General features: G+C 44.1%; 1 protein-coding gene across 3 annotated transcripts in view; it reads right to left on the reverse strand.

Annotated features, from left to right (window-relative positions):
• LOC138747457 (integrin alpha-7-like) overlaps positions 1–18,005 on the reverse strand; it is a 168,297-nt gene that overhangs the window by 67,041 nt on the left and 83,251 nt on the right. For 2 of the 3 annotated variants that reach the window (XM_069906695.1, XM_069906697.1), the window contains exons 3-5: positions 16,795–16,874; positions 9,798–10,053; positions 8,304–8,435 (exon numbers count right to left, since the gene is read on the reverse strand). In XM_069906695.1, coding sequence (XP_069762796.1) covers positions 8,304–8,435; positions 9,798–10,053; positions 16,795–16,874 — 468 coding nt within the window. Of the gene's footprint in view, positions 1–7,580; positions 7,701–8,303; positions 8,436–9,797; positions 10,054–16,794; positions 16,875–18,005 lie in introns of all 3 variants that reach the window. The other variant, XM_069906696.1, reaches the window with a different exon arrangement.

The following is an 18,005-nucleotide window of genomic DNA, read 5'->3' on the forward strand; positions in this document are numbered from 1 at the left end:
ACTGCTGAGAGAGTGGGAGATGGACTGAGCATGTGCAGAAAATGATCTAAAAACTTCTGGACTTTGACAATAAACAACCATTGGTGGGGGGGGGGGGTGCTATGGAGTGGAAGGAGGCCCAGAGTATGAGTCATGGTCTGGAGGACAGTTTAGAATGTTGGGCATTTTAAAAGGAATGAACATTCCATAGGCAGCCAGAAGGATCTGGACCAAGTCAGTAGTTGGAAATATAACTTAGACTTTTATTACATATGTTATATTTAGGCTGGGGAATTTATTAGTTTTACACTGTTATAGAAATTTGCATAGTAACCAGTGGACATTGTCATAAAAGGGGGGGGGGATTTTGAATTAGAGTTTGAAGGTGAATTTTTGTTACTAAAGAAATTGTTCATCTTTACCCCTGTGTGATGTGCCTTCTTTGTGGTTGCTGGTTTGATCTCGTAACACTCATATCTATATTTTACATGGTAAAATGTCCCAAAACATTTCACAGGAATAATATGAAACAAAATTCTTTGCCGAGGCATACAGGGGAATGTTGGGAGGTGGTGACCAAATGGCTTGTCAAAGATCTTTCAGAGACTTTTGGATAATTACAGAATGTTAAAGCCCAGGTTACTAAAATCTGGGATAAGAAAGAGTTCAGAACTGGAAATATCTTCAAGGGGATGGCATGGGTGGGAGAAGAGAGGCTGTGGAGGGATTTTAAGAAAACATGGTTGGGAATTTCAAAGCTGAATACCTCCTGGGTTGGAAGCCAAATCCCAGAAGTCACCCATCCAGTGACCTTGCAGTCTGGAGCTTGTACTCACGTTATACACCAGGTGACAGGTCCACCTTTTGATGGACAGCAGCATTGTCCAGTCTTTCATTTGGAAGACAACGTGAAAGCACTGGTGGGCTGGTGGATCAGAGTGTGGTGTGGGGGATCCATGGTAGAAAGCAAGGTGGGTTGGGGACGCATCTGAAAAGTCAAAGGCTGACTCCCTTTTGGTATGTTCAATTCCCAATATTCTCAGGACTCTCTCTCTCTCTCTGTGGAAGGATCCCACTTGGGCAGCTCATCACTCTGTGGAACCATCCTGATGTTCAAAGTCAGCAGAAAGACAATTTTGATGGGTTTGCTCCTGGGTAGTTTTGTTTTGGCGGCTGTTTGCAGGAAACTATCTTTATGTTTATTACAATTGATGTCAATATAGTCAGCATTAGTCCAGTGCAGATGCTGAAGGCACAGTTATGTCACTGGACTAACAGCCAGGGATTGATCCAGAGGCACAAGTTCAAATTCCACCAAGGCAGCTGGGGAACTGAAACTAGAATTAATGCGGGTCTTTGTATGATGACCACGGATGGTTCACTGATGGCTTTCAAATAAGGAGGTTTGTTACCCTCAACCCAGCCTGACCTATGCGGGACTCCAGCGCCACTAATGTGGTAGGAAGACAGAATGTGCTAGAAACACTCAGCAGGTCAGGAGGAAGACACCATTTCTGCACCAACCATTAACCCTTTGAGGACTGGCAGCTGCAGGTCAAGGGGATTCAGCTCAATCACAGTGAAGCAAAAAAAACCCCTGATGTTACAGCCCTAGTAGCTGGGTGTCAGGTATGAGTAGGCCACGTTATAGAGAAAGGAAGCAGAGGAGGCCAGACGGCCACATGAGCCTGCTCCGTCATTCACCAAGATCAGGACACACAGTATCTCAGCTTCATATATCCATCCTACTCCATCCCTTCATACTTTTACCTCAAAATAATCCCTGTCTAGTTGTGGCACGGTTAGCGTATCTTAATGCAGCACTGTAACAGCACCGGCAATCAAAACTTGGGTTCGAATCCCATGCTGTCTGTAAGGGGTTTGTACGTTCTCCCGTGTCTGCGTGGGTTTTTCCTGGGGACTCCGGTTTCCTACCACCCTTGTAGGTTAATTGGGTGTAATTGGGCGGCACAGACTCGTGGGCCAAAATGGCCTGTTACTGTGCTGTATGTCTAAATTTAAAATTTGTCAATTCCATTGACCCTCCTCCCCCCACCCCCCTCCAGCATCTGCTATCTGTTTAAGAGAAAAAAAAACAAATGTTTACAGTTTCTACTTGTGTGAAACAAAACCTTGCTAACTGATCTCACTCCCATCATAAGGTTCTGTCCTGTTGTTCAAACAACTGAAGAAAATGGCCCTCAGGACTCAAGTGGACCCAGAATAGTGGGTTTGGGGAGTCAAGATGGCCACTGAACTAGGAAGGGTCTATGGAGGTGATCCAAAAGGAAACTGAGATGGAAAATCAATGTGAATAATTTCAATTTAGTGAGCTGTTTTGCATGTAAACTTGCAGATAGCTGAAGGTTTACTCTGAAATGGAACTGATGATCTTCTTTTCCACTGTGTTTTCCAAGGCAAGGGCAGCTCATCTGTTTGGTTTGACAGTCGTTAGCACATCTTTGCAACAAGGCACTCTGAGCAGTGCAGAGAAGATGGTTCAATGCCAGTTGCTGCTTTTTAAAACTCACTTTTGGAATCTGGTAGTCACTAGCAAGACCAGCATTCATTGCAGATTCAGAATTGAACTAATGCCATGAGATTTCTTGAGAGCCAGAGTGAAAATTGCCAGGCCACTTCATCCATCTCTGGTGGAAACTAGACCTACTCAGAGACTGCGATGGAGAACTCTGGAGTACAAGCCACCTCCCCCCACAACCCCTCCCAAGACCTGGTATTCCGGCCCTTCGCCAAAATGCATTCTTCCAGAACTCACAAATCATTACCTGAAAATGTGAGACACGGAACAAAATTTCCTCTCCAAGAATTTATGTGGCGAAAGATAAATAAACGAAAACATTTTTGTTCAACCAACAATTCTCAATCATTCTACAGATGATGTGGCTTCACGCTACAGAAAATTCACAATACAGACCACTTTCTATGAACGCAGCGCCCCTTCCACCGACACTCCTGAATGTGTGGGATGCCCACACCAGCATTCTGAAAGGGTGATGACGTAAAACCCGAATGTCTGCAAAGGCTATGATCTAATCTCTGAGTTCTTAGGAGTAAAACACGAAGGTCTGCAGACCCCGCGGTTGAAATAAAAACACGACGCTGGAGAAACTCAGCAGGTCAAACGGTTTTCTTTATGTAGCAAAGGTGTAGAACAAAATTCAGGTATCACCCTACATTTTGCTCATACCTTGACGAAGGGCTCAAGCCCGAAATGTATCTTTATTGTTGCTACATAAAGAACACTATTTGATCTGCTGAGTTTCTCCAGTGTCACGTTTTTGAAAGGATTATGCTTGAACAGTCTGTGGGATAGCTCTCCTATTTTGAGCGGAACCTGCAGCAAATTGTATTTCCAATAGAATACTGGAGTTCCAATCTTTGAGAACATGGAGTGGTTAGATACAGGTTTACATTCAACCATTGCATGGCAAAGGTTTCTTGGTTGGAAAACTTGAAAAAGCAGCATATGGGTGGCACATTTAGCGTAGCGGTTAGCGCAATGCTGTTACAGCGCGTGTGATCGGGCCCGGGGTTCAAATCCCGTGCTGTCTGTAAGGAGTTTGTACATTATCCCCACATTTGTGTGGGTTTTCCCCGGAGGCTCCATTTTCCTCCCACCGTTTGAAATGTACCAGGGTTTGTAGGTCAATTGGATGTAATTGGGCAGCAAGGGCTCATGGGTCGAAAGGGTCTGTTACCGTGCTGTATGTCTAAATTTAAAAATTAAAATCTAAAATTAATATAAAATATGCACATGCTCAACCTGCTTATTTTCTTGCATTCAGAAACACTGGTGGAAGCGCCTTGAAAATGGTGATTTGTTTATAAATTGTGACATGATAAAAATGCAGCAAAAAAATATTCTGTATGAATTGGCTTTCCTACAAAGAATTGAGTGACCAGGAACTTAATACAAGCTCCCTCAAGGACAACAATGCTCCTCGAAGCATTGAGTGCACACCTGCAGAGCTGTCATTGGTATCGACAGGAAAGTCACCACTCCCCACCACCCCCCCTACTCCCGTCAGACTGACGAAGCAGGGAGAATTCAACTGGAACATGAAGAAATGTCAGCAAGTGTAAGGTGAACCTGTTCTATAAAAGGACTGCCCTGATTTCTCTCTCTAAGAGACTGCAACAGTTGCTCGAGTGTGAAACAATCTTCAAGGTGCTGGGGTTGAGTTCAGTACGAAGTCAGAAACACTTGGAGTATCTGTGCAAGGTGCCAACTCTCCAATTCCTCAACCCATGCAAGATGCAAAATGGTGCACTGGATTGAAGCTGTGAAGGGGTGTGCAAGGATGGACAGGACAAAATAGAGCATCACAGGCATTCAGCACCTCTCCATGATGTTGAAATGAAGGCACTCAGTGGCTGATCATTAATTGAGTGAAGCGGATGATTTTGTTGTTGCTGTTATGGCAATTATTTGCCCAACTCAAGCAAGCTGGCAGCAGTTGGAAGAATGGAATGTTTCGCTCTGATATCAGGCAGCAATTAAAACTGAAAGGTACAAACCGATCAAAATACTGGCAGGAATGAAGGATGGTGATGGGACTCTACTGGCCAATGAGAGGGTGCTTAGAGGTACAGTATTCAGAGTAACCAAGCCCTTCATTTTTACCAAATACCACTTTTATGAGCATTAAAGCCAATCCCTCCAATAGGAATGGGAAATGAAAGTTATTGGTGTCCTCAACTTCACTGCTTGCATAATCCAGGCTATCATCAAGGCAATTGGTCTTTGAACCTCCCCTGTTTGTCTTGTTCTGTATGTCTATCTTTCTATCACTCCTCCCTCTCTCTCTCTCGAAGGGAAGGCTTGTGCAGATGCTGACTGTCAGGTGGTCACTCCGTTTGTGTCAGGCTCAGAGTCTAGTCAAAGCACACAGGGCATTCATTCAGTGGCTGCCATCGACCAAGAGCAGTATTCCTGCTCATTTCTGGATGGGGTGGTGGGGGGTGGTCAATGCTAATCACCACCACTGTCTTGGCTTCAAATGATCAGCTCACTTCACAGGAGCAAACGATCAAGCCCAGAGCTGTCCTGCTTGGAAGTTGATGAGTGGTTCTGAACTGCAGCACAGCACAAGGCCACACTCTGATGAAGTGATAGGGAGAGGAGGTGGTCAGTGCAACTGTCTGAAGCATGTGGAAATAGAGCAGAAACAGGAATGATATGACAAGCATCCAAGTAACATAGAGAGCTAGTAGATACATGCAACAGGCATCAACATGCCACTGACTGTGAATCACATGAACAAAGCACAAGCAGATTATGACTACCCACATGGATTGGGTGTGTATTACTAACCATTTCCAATTCAGAAATTATTGGTCCCTTGAAATATATACTTTGGAAACACGTCTTGGAATTCTCTCATTTTGTTTATTGATGATACTTCCATGCTTTTCAAAGTGAGAGATTGTTGCAAACAAAAGGGGAAAGTTTTCCACCTCACAACCGGCAAGGAGTTTGGACGTTCTCCCCATGTCTGCGTGGATGTTCCCCAGGTGCTCTGGTTTCCTCCCACATTTCAAAATGTTCAGGGAGTCATGGGGGTTAATTGGGTGGCACGGGCTCATGGGCCGAAAGGACCTGTTACCGTGCTGTATTTATGTCATGAATTTATATTGCTCAAACGTGCCATCTATTACATCACTTTAACCCCATCTATCTGCATTGGGCGCAAGCTTCGGTCAATGATCTTTCCAGCGCTATTCCCCTTCCACCTTCATTATTAAGAATTCTTTTGCATGCATGAACAAGAAAATGCACTAACTGTGGAACTCAGTCACAACTAACGAGAAATGGAACAAGAGACCAGCAATGTAGAATTCCTGGGGCAAGAATTCATTGATTCCCTGAGATCAGCTATAAAGGGGAAATTCAGATCTATCAGGTGCCTGATCTGGGGAGGCTCAAATTTTGTCCTTAAACTTGACAGCAAGGGAGAGCTCCACAAGCACCTTGCTCTCAAAGGGGTTTCAGGTCCCACAGCCTCAATTGAAAGGAGGACAGCTGTTATCAACCTAGGCTGATAATAGTCATGTAAGATTTTTATATTAATCTTCTTGATGAAAACTCCATTTCCTGGAGTGCTCCTTGAACATTCATCAGGGACCCCCCCCCCATCTGTGCTAGGCAGTTGTCAGAATGGCTCGCAACCTTTGGATGTTTAGCAGGAACTTTGGGGGAATGGCTTACAAAATTTACATCCACAAAGCAGGTACAATGTGGTCCATTTTGTGAGTCCCTCAGTTGAAGGTCCTTCACAGCAGGTCAAAAAGCTGAATTCATAACTAGTTATTTGAGTCTGCCAGGGATTCTCAGACATCTCCCTGGAATTTCAGTTATATTTACTATGTCGAGTTTCCACCTCATTCAGGGGTCTTGCAAATCTTGCTATCTCATAGTTTGCAGTGAATTTTCTCAATGATCCTTTAACACACAATATGACTTTGTAGAAGGCAAATTTGATGCATCCAATTGGTAGGGAATCTTGCAAAACCATTCTCTAATGTTTAGGATATATCTCAAGTGACCAACTTTAGAAACCAATATAAATTTAATTTCTTACATTCACCCTTTCCATGTGGTGGACACAAGGTTTCAGTACCAACAGCTGAAACATTCTGGTGTCATTGCATGCAGAGTAATCGGAAGCACTCCTTGCAGGCACAGTGGCAGGCAGCCATACTCTCTGTCAGCCAACTGTGTGAGGGACTACCGGAATTGAGTGAAGCTGTTTTCAACTGGGAAAACTTCCAACTAATGCACAAGAATTCTTTTGGTATCACTAGAGCTTGGATCATCAGAGCTTGCTTGAAGTCAATTCGATAGTCTGTGACGTTGTGGGTCATGCACAACACATCTCACACACAACATCACTGCTTCCATATGGTTCCTCGAACCTCAGTAATGTCACTTTTAACAAGATAGTTCATTCAGGGTCAAAGCTCTCCGCCTGATACTTTGCAATAGCCAGTCAAAGGAGCTGCAATTTCAGTCGTCCGATTTTCAACCTTCTTAACATTTGGTAACATTGTGTCTACATAAATCTGTCTCTTCAGTGGATAAGTTCAACGTAACTAAAAAGAGCAAGATTGAGAGAATGGTGACTTCATCTTATAAATACTGGTTAGGAGGAGTCTGGTCATTTTCCAAGACCTCAAGGTGCATTTTCCATTCCCGCTTGTTATTCTGCTCTCACCCCCTTTCTGCTCTCCATCTCCTTCCTGGTTAAAACCAAAGCAATCCCTCTATTTCCAACAAAGAACCTCTCCCCAACTGATGTGAGACACCAGTCCTGTTTTACAGCTGCCACCCACCTATCATCTTGATCAGCATTCACCACAGGCCCAAATGATTGATTATCAGATTGTTCTAAGGAGCCCAACCAACAGGAAGCAGTGACATTCATATGACCATCAAAATGTGCAGAAATATGGCGTCTCGGAAATGAAACCACACTTTTTTTTTCTTTTCTTTTTTTTTCCTGCACAAAATGTTTGGACACAGAGAAAGACACAAGAGGGAATGGCTGCACACTTCCCCTGGCTCATGCTCAGTTACAAACCTAAGTAACTATGTTGGGTTACATCATGAGGGCTTCTGGCTGGTTTCTCTGCAGGGTCCGGTGTCTTGTAAACCAGCTGATCAGGGTCTGAACTACTGGTTGTTGACAGAAATATTAAACCTGTGCGTTCGAGATGGACAGGGAAGGGGAGAAGGGGAAAAGAAGAAGACGAGTTAGAATCGAGAAGGAAGTGCACAGCAGAGGGAGGTGACTGGACAAACAGCTGAGGGTTCCTCAAGGTTAAATCATAGCACAGCTGATGTTCTATTGATAAACTAGAGAGGGGGCTGAAGGAGTGGGGGGGAAAAACAATGTTTTTCACTTCAGAACTCAGTCAGTGCTCATTATTTCCACTGGAATCTGTCAGGGGCAATTGCCAATATCCAAAAAAAAAATGAATTGGCTAGGTTACCACAAGGGGGATGGATAGTGACAAGCTTGGGCACCATCAAGCAAGTCCATGTCCTTGAACAGATTTGGACGCTGTGATGTCATGTGCTGAAGTACAATGCAAGTGCAGGACATTCGGCAGTCTGGTGATCACTGTGAAGTGAACCCGCTCGTGAGGAGCACAAGGCAAACTGGGAACAACTGCAACGAAAACAGAACCGGAAGCTGATTGTATTTTGGTGGTGGCTCTGGATGGGGTCCGACATGGAATCCTCAGCCATCTTGAAATAGTTCCAGTCACCACTCTCTGTCTGCACTGCACAGGTATCCTACCTAAGTAGCTATTGGCAGGTACAGGAACCAGCTCAGCTTCCTGCATTCTTTCATCACCCGCTTCGTATGGTCCGTCGTCATAGATGCCCAAGTGGACCAAAGAATGACTGTACAGTTCTGTCCGAACATTACCTAAAAATATTGAGAGGCAAATGAGGCAACAAAAAGAAACACAAAGTGAACCTTCTGCATTAATCCTCAGCACTACACAAGAGCCACCGCACGCTGCCCAGATTTGGGCCTGGAATACGAACAGGGCCTTTGCTCACATGCCACATCTTTGCCACCTAATCCACCATGGGTAAAGGGAGAGGGGAAAAGGGGCTGAAATCCAGACTTAGCCAACATGGCAGGAAGGAAATCGAGGAAGTGGACGACACCAAGGGACGAGTGACTTACCTCTTGAAAGGTCTCAGTCAAGACTTGCAGGCCCAACCTGAAGATGGAGATGGGTGGCAGGAGATCCTGGTCATGAAGTGGAGACAGGTTCTCATTGGCCAAGCTAAAAATGATTGAGACTGAGGGTGTCATCACCCCAGGAGCTCCCATGGCTCTGCTGCTGCCATCAACAGATTATTCTCCATTACCAATTCAACACATTTCATACAGTGATAGAGCACTGCTTTTCATTTGGGTAGTTGACACTGATTTTTGGAAGGCGGGTCAACTATTGCCTGGACCAATAGTTTATGAGGTCCTTTAAGGTGCATTGAATTTTTGCAGGAGATCTGGGAAAGTAATTGCAGATAGTCGCTGCCTCCACCACATCATTAGAATTTCTTTTAAAATTCTTGCCTGATAATAAAAGTGGCAAAACATTACTTCAACAAAATGAGTCAGCTGTGGACCATGAAGAGTCATTTGTTTACGTAACTCAGGAACAAAGTTTTAGGGAGAAACATTTGGAATCTATACAAGCAGCTGAGAGGCCAATCGGGGATCTTTTCTGACCGAACTCAACAGGAGTGGGAGTCACTCAGGTGCAGCTTGTGCCCCTCTTAATTCATGGATCTGAACACCTATCACATTCGTGGTGGCATGGTTAATGTAGAGGTTAATGCAATGCCTTTACAGTGCTATAATCTGGGGGAAATTTTGGGTAGGAAAAGTTGGGGGTCGGAGGATTTAAAATCCATCAGTCAACTCCCAAAAGTAGTAGCACGCAGTTAAGTGCCACCTTAAATCAGCGTTGATGGTGACAAGACAGTTTTTGTCATTCACCCAGACAGCATCAACAAGGAGGACTTCATCGGTCTCAGGCACTGGCACTAAGAGAAGAGTGCCTTCTTGCTCCGAGCCTTGGAGCTGAAAGAGACAGTGTGACATGCCTGTGGTCAGAAGAGGAACTGGGATTCAAACTATAGATAGCTCAATGTTCTTGAAGTGAAACCCATGAGGGCCGAGTGACATCTTCATCCAACATTGTTATTGTCTTGGATGTCAGAACAAGGAGGCCACCTCGTCCGCTCTCAAACAAAATAGGAAGTGACTGACCTTTCCAGTTGTATGTGCCCGGAGCACCAAATAAGATGTAGTGGTCGTCGGTTGTGAAGCCTGCTGCAATTCCCTGCTGGCAGTACCCAAATCGCTGGTGACCCTGCGCCCGTCCTTCACAGAACTTCCAGTCCCCACCATCCAACTCGTCTTTGATCCTTAAGTCCTGGTTCAGAACGTAGCAACGCCCAATCATGTCCCGGGTTTCTGCTGACTGGTTCACACGCTGCCTCACCTCATACCGATGAGCACAAGTCTGCAACAAGACGCTCACATGGAATTTAAGCTGCAGACAAAGGGGCATTCAGCCCAAGTGGTCCGTTCTGGCATTTAAGCTCCACTTGAGCCCCTCTCTCTCACCTCTGTTCCCTTTGTTATGCTTATTCTTTCAAGAAGAATGACTTTACATGGGTTTAACACTTAACCAAACTACTTCAACAGACTACGTCCGTCATATATCACTTCTGGTATCTGCCCAACCACGCACATTGCAAGCTGGGAAATGTAGTTCTTATTTACACACAGAAGAACACACCTCTCCCCTTTAAAAAAAGCCCAATACTATATCTACATAACAAAAGTATCTACATTCCGTGGCCAATCTCTTTGCACCAGCTGCATCTGATGACTTCTGGCTTCTCAAAGTTTATTCAGGGCATCTGCAAGATTCAGTTAAAGATCAGAAATCCGCGAAGAGGCTTCTGTTTATCAGCAAGTTCAAGAACAGTGGCCAGTAACTGCTGATTTGGCTGTTGCCGTTTCTCAACATTACGCTAGGTCATCAGATGCTGAGAAATCAAACCCTTCTCCATCCTCCATCATCTACTCCGCTCACCCACTCCAGGTGAGAGTGAGTTCAACGTTCTCGCCCTGTTAGGTGAAAGAAGTCCCTCCCAACTCCTGACGGATTATTAGTTTTGGAGTCAGCAGCAAATGGAGATGGTTGTTCTCCAGCTGTCAAATGGAGATGGTTGTTCTCCAGCTGTCAAATGGAGATGGTTGTTCTCCAGCTGTCAAATGGAGATGGTTGTTCTCCAGCTGTCAAATGGAGATGGTTGTTCTCCAGCTGTCAAATGGAGATGGTTGTTCTCCAGCTGTCAAATGGAGATGGTTGTTCTCCAGCTGTCAAATGGAGATGGTTGTTCTCCAGCTGTCAAATGGAGATGGTTGTTCTCCAGCTGTCAAATGGAGATGGTTGTTCTCCAGCTGTCAAATGGAGATGGTTGTTCTCCAGCTGTCAAATGGAGATGATTGTTCTCCAGCTGTCAAATGGAGATGATTGTTCTCCAGCTGTCAAATGGAGATGGTTGTTCTCCAGCTGTCAAATGGAGATGATTGTTCTCCAGCTGTCAAATGGAGATGGTTGTTCTCCAGCTGTCAAATGGAGATGGTTGTTCTCCAGCTGTCAAATGGAGATGATTGTTCTCCAGCTGTCAAATGGAGATGATTGTTCTCCAGCTGTCAAATGGAGATGATTGTTCTCCAGCTGTCAAATGGAGATGATTGTTCTCCAGCTGTCAAATGGAGATGATTGTTCTCCAGCTGTCAAAACTCCCTCCTTTCACTGAGTCATCTAACTCTTCCTTTCTCTCCAGGCAAGCACCACCTGCTTGCTCCATCCTGAATGTTGTGGTCATTATGTCCTTCTGAAAGAACCTTTGACAACTCTTGTTGTTGCCTCAGCACAATTGTTTACATAGACTAGCACGATCTTGAGGCTGTTGCTTTGTCCGGGTGCGTCGTAGTGAGAGGTGGGAGTAGAGGGGACATGGAGACTCAATTGTTGCTCTCAGTGCTCTCCGCTTCATTGCAGTCGGTGGCTCCCATTGCCAGCGACATGCTTGGGCCTTGGGTAAAGGCAGGATCAGGCTCAGCCGTTGTCCTTTTCAGTCAAATTGCCTGGAATGTCAACTCTTGACAGTACAGCCCATAGAACAAAAAACAGACTTAAACATCATTCTGCTAGTCCCACTGACCTACACCCAGTCCATAACCTTCCTGACCTCTCCCATCCATGTATCTATCCAATTTATTCTTAAAAATTAAGAGTGAGCCTGCATTTACCACATCAGATAGCAGCTCGTTCCACACTCCCACCAATCTCTGAGTGAAGAACTTTCCCCTAATGTTCCCCCTAAACCTTCCCCCTTCCACCCTAAGTGCATGTCCTCTTGTATTTATCTCTCCTAATCTAAGTGGGAAGAGCCGACTCACATTGACTCTGTCTATCCCTCTCATAATTTTGTAAACCTCTATCAAATCTCCCCTCATTCTTCTATGCTCCAAGGAATAAAATCCTAATCTTTCCTTGTAACTCAACTCCTGAAGACCCGGCAACATCCTAGTTAATCTTCCCTGCATTCTTTTAATCTTACTGATATATATCCTTCCTGAAGTTCAGCACCCAGAACTGCACACAACACCCATATTTGGCCTCACCAGTGTCTTGTACAACCTCACCATAACATCCCAACTCCTGTACTCAATGCTTTGATTTATGTAGACCAAGATGCCAAAAGCTTTCTTCACAACCCTGTCTACCTTTGACGCAACTTACAGGAAATTCAGCCCACAAAGTATAGTGACTCCTTGGGAGAAATCTGAAGAAGGGCTTGTTACAGGCTTATGTTCATTTTTATCTGTATTTTTATATATTCTATATTTTAATGGGTTACTTTGTGTGTTGGACAGGGAAAGACTCACGCATTTTGAAACCCAGACACGAAGGCACCTACATTCAGAGCCATAAAACCAGTGTTATTGTTCTCCATTGCAAGCCTGAAACAATGAATGCTTGCTAAGAAGGACACCTGTTTAAACAAAAGACATTTGCCAGTTGACTCAGGCTTTTGAAAAATGAAGCAAATCAGTCATGTGATTTGAGACACTTGAAAAACAGCCTTTAGTATCATTAACCAGAGTAATCTGAAGACAGAAATGTAGTGACATTCTGTGAGATGGACACTGTTGTTGTGTTCTCCTTGCCGAGGGAAACAATGATTTTCTGTGCCTATTGTAATGACCACTTGTGACTGACCCATATCTGGATAAAGAAAGCAAGTTCATTCTTGCATTTGGATCACGATCATTTTGATGGTTATTTTGTCTAAAACCCTTGCTGGAGTCTGTGAAAGCATCACGGAGGTCACGAGCTTCATAACCTTTATGCAAGAAAGGAGGAAGCTTTTGAAAAATCATTTGTATGAAGAAACATTTCTCTGAAAGTATCTGTGAGTTTTGAGAAGTCTGATGATTCGGTGTCTCACTTCTGAACAACAGTTTTAAAAGTTCTGAGCTTCAACACAAGATCTCTAAGACTGAACTTTGAATGTGACCAAGCTATAATGGTTTGGGTAATCCGTATACACACACACACATATACATTTGCGTATAGTGTGATTAAGTAAGATATTATATTATTAATAAAAAAATATTTTGAAGATACCATTGTCTTGGTGAATTGCTATTGTTCCTAGTCTTATGATGTAACAGGCTGAAACTGTGGAACTATGTTTCAGCAGGAGAACATGTGGGAAGGTAAACAAAATTGTAAATCACAGAAATGGGGTGGGAAATTGTCACCGTCAAAATGTAGACGATCAGTATTGAGGAAATGCTCATCACTTTTGGGATTTGGTTCAATATCAGGGATCTTAGTTGAAACTGAGAAACAGCCATGCCAAGCAAAGGACATTCTGCTTGACCAGAGCTGGTCAATCCTGTTCAATGGTCTGTGTTACTAACTCATGGCTGCTGTAAACTAGCCTGGATGTCCATCCCAATGGCCTTAGAATCCTTGCAGTCACACATTTATATGTTACCTTGATGAAGGGCTCAAGCCCGAAATGTTGGTTATGCATCTTTTTCTTTGCTACATAAGGGACACTGTTTGACCTACTGTGTTTCTCCAGCATTGTGTTTTTACTTCAATCACAGCGTCTACAGACTTTTGTGTTTTACTCCTTTATATGATAACTACTGCTTGCCCTGTCTTGTTTGACTGGTAGTGCACTTGATCCCAGGCTGAAACATGGCTTCGACTAAAACCAATCGCATTTTAAAGCTGAAGTGTTGTCAATCAATAGGAGTCAGAGAGTCATGCAGCTCGGAACAAGCCCTTCGGTCCAACTTGTCTGCCCCAACCAAGTTATCATTCTGGGCTCATCGCACTTGCCTGCATTTGTATTTAAATGTAAACATACATCACGGTAACAGGCCCTTCACGAGTCTGTGCCGCCCAAACACCCCCATTAACCTACAACCTCTGCACTTTTTGGAAGAGTGGGAGGAAACCTGAGCTCCTGAGGAAACCCACACAGACACGGGGAGAATGTACAAACTCCTTACAGACAGTGGCGGATTTAAACCCCAGTCCCGATCACTGGCGCTGTAATAGCGTTGTGCTAACTGCTATTAACGTAGTTATGTATCTTTAGCTTTGCTGCATAAAGAATGCTGCATGACTTGCTGAGTTTCTCCAACATTTTTATGCAATCACTAACCGTGCCACCCATGTACAGGTTGTACCGCTTTAATCTGGCGACACTGTGACCTGGCCATTGCTGGGCCACAGAAAATGCCGGAAAACAGAAATTGACCCCGAAGGGAATCCCCTATGTAAACATCTCAAAGGTAGAACAAAGCTTAAAACAGAAAATAATACTGTGGGGTAGCACCGTTAATGCAAAGCCTTTTACAGCGCCAGCGATCAGGACCAGAGTTCAAATCCCCACGCTGTCTGTAAGGAGTGGCATATTCAAATGTGCCGGACCACGGGAGTTGCTGGACCACTGAGCGCCGGATAAGAGAGGTACAACCTGTACTTCTAAGCCTTCCTTCTCTAGAAATCTGTTCAATCTTTTGAATGTTGTAATTGTGCCTGCCTCCTGTTGCTGCTTGAGGACACGGACCACCCTTTGAGTGAAATATTTGCCCCTCAGGTTCCTCTTGAATCTCTCCGTCTCCCCAATGCCCTCTAGTTCCAGATTCAACTACCCTGGGAAAAAGACTGTAAGCATTCGCCTTTTCCGTGCCCCTCGTGGTTTTCTGTACGAGAGGTGACCTTGCAGCAAAGTAACATGAAAGTGCTTTACCACACAATGATGGGAACATTTTAGGTAAAAGGCCAAACTGGGATTTGAACCAACACCCTTATGGTCACAGGATAAGCATCATGCTCATTATGTGACAAGACTGGCGCAAAATAGTTAGGTTTCTTTTTAAGATGTGATTTCAAATCTCCCCCCCCCCCCCCCCCCCACCCCTCCCAACTTCATCTATTTTTCTCGGCAGAGTCTTGTGATCATTCATCAAGGCATCCTTTCAAGTAGTTTCAAAGGAAAACGATTACTCGCAACAGCTTTTGATTTTATTTCCGTTGGCCTTTTGCTGAAATGGTGCATTGTGACAACTTGGTCAAGGACACTTAGTAGGGGGGAGGGGAGGGGAGGGGAGGGGAGGGGAGGGCAGCCTGATACTGGAGCTGAGTCAATAACGGGACATAGGCTATCTCCTAACAACCATTTCCTCTCGGATCCCTCAGACTCAGTATTTTTTATTATTTTGCACTTAAAAACCAACTCTAGGGGTCAAAAAATTGCTTAAATGTCCCATCCATTCCTTTTGGTGTTTTCCAAACTGCCTACTGTCTCCCGACATTCCCGGCCTAGAAGCTTGCCGGTCAAGTATGTTGACCCAAAATTCCTCATGTCAACTCTCTAAATTGAACATCTTCACACCAAAGTCAAATGGCACAAAAAGTGAAGTACTGCCCGTAAGCAACTGAGGCATCATCAAGTTTGATCTCAACGTCCTTCTTATTTCAAGATTCAATTCATTGTCATGTAATAAAAACAGTGCAATTTTACACAGTATTTTTTTTGTCTGCTGCACGGGAGACAGATTCACCATCAGCAGAAATTGCCTGAAGCGTCTCTTACAGTCAGAAAGAGAAGCAAAAGAGTCAGGCAGTGTCTGTGGATTTGCCAGTCTAAACCATCAGCAGTTCGAGCTCCAGATCCGAACCTCCAACACAATCAGGAAGCCTTCAGCACCCTCTCGCATCTAGTTCTTATACCTAGTACCCCTTCGGCCAGTCTCAAGCCAGTCTCCAGCAGCCTGCAGCCCAGTGTAAATCCCTCAACCACAGTCGCCAGCAGTCCGCAGCCTGCACGGGTTCTTTGCCTCGAGTCTCCAACAGCTCACCACCAGTCTGTGTATTTAAAGGGTTAATAACCTTTTTTTTTTACATTTTCTTTTTACACCCTTCTAAAAAATGTTCTAACCATCATTGCTGACTCTACCTTTGAATAATCAAGCAAATATTTAAGGATTAAATTGATTTTGAATGCAGTCGCACCATGTCTGATCAGTTACCAGGCCACAGCTGGTCAAAAGCATAGTTTAACCACTTGAATAGTGTCTTCCAGGAGATGCATTATTTTTGTATAATCCCTCTCAGTCCCTTGGCTTCTCACAACCAACTCGGGACAGCACGGTTAGTGTTGCGCTAACCGCATGCTATTGCGGTGCCAGCAACCCGGGTTCGAATCTGGCACTGTCTGTGAGGAGTTTGTACATTTTCCTCATGTGTGGGTTTTCCCCTGGGTGCTCCAGTTTCCTCCTACCCTTCAAAAACGTACAAGAGTTAAACAGACATACAGCACAGTAACAGGCCCTTCTGGCCCACGAGCTCATGCCGCCCAATTACACCCTATTGACATACAACCTGCTACGTTTTGAACCGTGGGAGAAAACCAGAGCCCACGGGGAAAACCCACGCAGACACAAGGAAAACGTACAAACTCCTTACAGACAGCGTGGGATTCGAACCCTTATCCTGGTCGCTGGTGCTGTAATAGCATTGTGCTAATCTCTATGCTAATCAAGCTGCCCTGTAGGTCAATTGGGCAGCATGGACTCATGGGCCGAAAGGGCCTGTTACAGTGCTGTGTGTCTAATTTTAAAAATTAATTTAAATTTTAAAAATTTAACTCACCACAACTTTCCCCCCAATTCCTTGGCTTTTGACCGTCACTCCCAGCCACTGGTTTTCTTTGCTCTCTCTCTGCAGGTCAACTGGAAAAAAACAGAGGAATGGACAATGTGTCAACCCAGTATAGTCTGTTACTCAACATCCCACCAGTTAATGGACCATCACACTGTGTACAACATCAAATAAGAAGTTTAGACTTTTGTACAAAGGGTCTTGCATTTCATATGCATTGAAGGATGAACTCCCTCCTGTTGAACTGCTAAATTTGTTCCTTGCTCTTCATTATTTCAGCATCTTCCCCTTTTTTTAAACTAGCTATTTGGTTTCATATTTACCAATTCTGTTTCGTGGAATCTTTCACGGTTCTAAAATCACACTTCATCAAAAAAAAAACAGCTCCCCAATATAAACCTCTCTTTCACCAAATAATTGCAGCACATTTAGTAAAAAATTAGATATTGCACAGGGATGGATATTAAGGATATTTGAAACAAATAAAGAAATAGCTGGAAAATTCCCAGCGTCTGTGGAGAGTTAAGAGGTGGTAACTTAAATGTGGTAAACAATGCAATCAGCTTCACAGAAGTGTTAACAAACAGAATTATTAAGCAGGAGAATGAGATCAATGGGAGCTGGCATAAAGAAATGGCCTTGTTACATAAAATATGAATGTAAAGATATTCAGACAATAACTGTAACCTGAAGTTCAATCAGCCATGCTCCAACATGGGAACAGAAGGAGACCATTACGTTATACCCTGCAACCTGCAATCCATCTCAGCCTCAGAAGCCCAACTACACCCAACCACCATTCGTTCCACTTGCTTTACCTCATCATCTGTCCACTTCCAACCTTGAAGATGCCCTTCACTGATGACACCCTTGGGTTTTACCCATTTAAAATAATCCCCAACGCTCAAAACGTAGGACAGGCAGCAACACAAGAAATCAGGTAAAAACAAAATGGTTTCAACAGTAACCCCAGCGGTTAGCACAATGTGGCAAGGTTAGCGTAGGGGGTTTTCTCCCACCTTTCAAAATATATGGGGTTGTAGGTTAAATAGTGTTTTTGGGCAGCACTGGTGAGTGGGCTGGAAGGGCCTGTTACCATGCTGTACGTCTAAATTTATTAATTTATGGAGAGGCACGAACATAACTGTAAAAATATGATGGTAACTTTTTTTGAACTCTCATCTTGGGTTTCACATCCATCT

This window comes from Narcine bancroftii, chromosome 12 (genome assembly GCF_036971445.1).
Source record: "Narcine bancroftii isolate sNarBan1 chromosome 12, sNarBan1.hap1, whole genome shotgun sequence".
In the NCBI taxonomy this organism is placed as follows: domain Eukaryota; kingdom Metazoa; phylum Chordata; class Chondrichthyes; order Torpediniformes; family Narcinidae; genus Narcine; species Narcine bancroftii.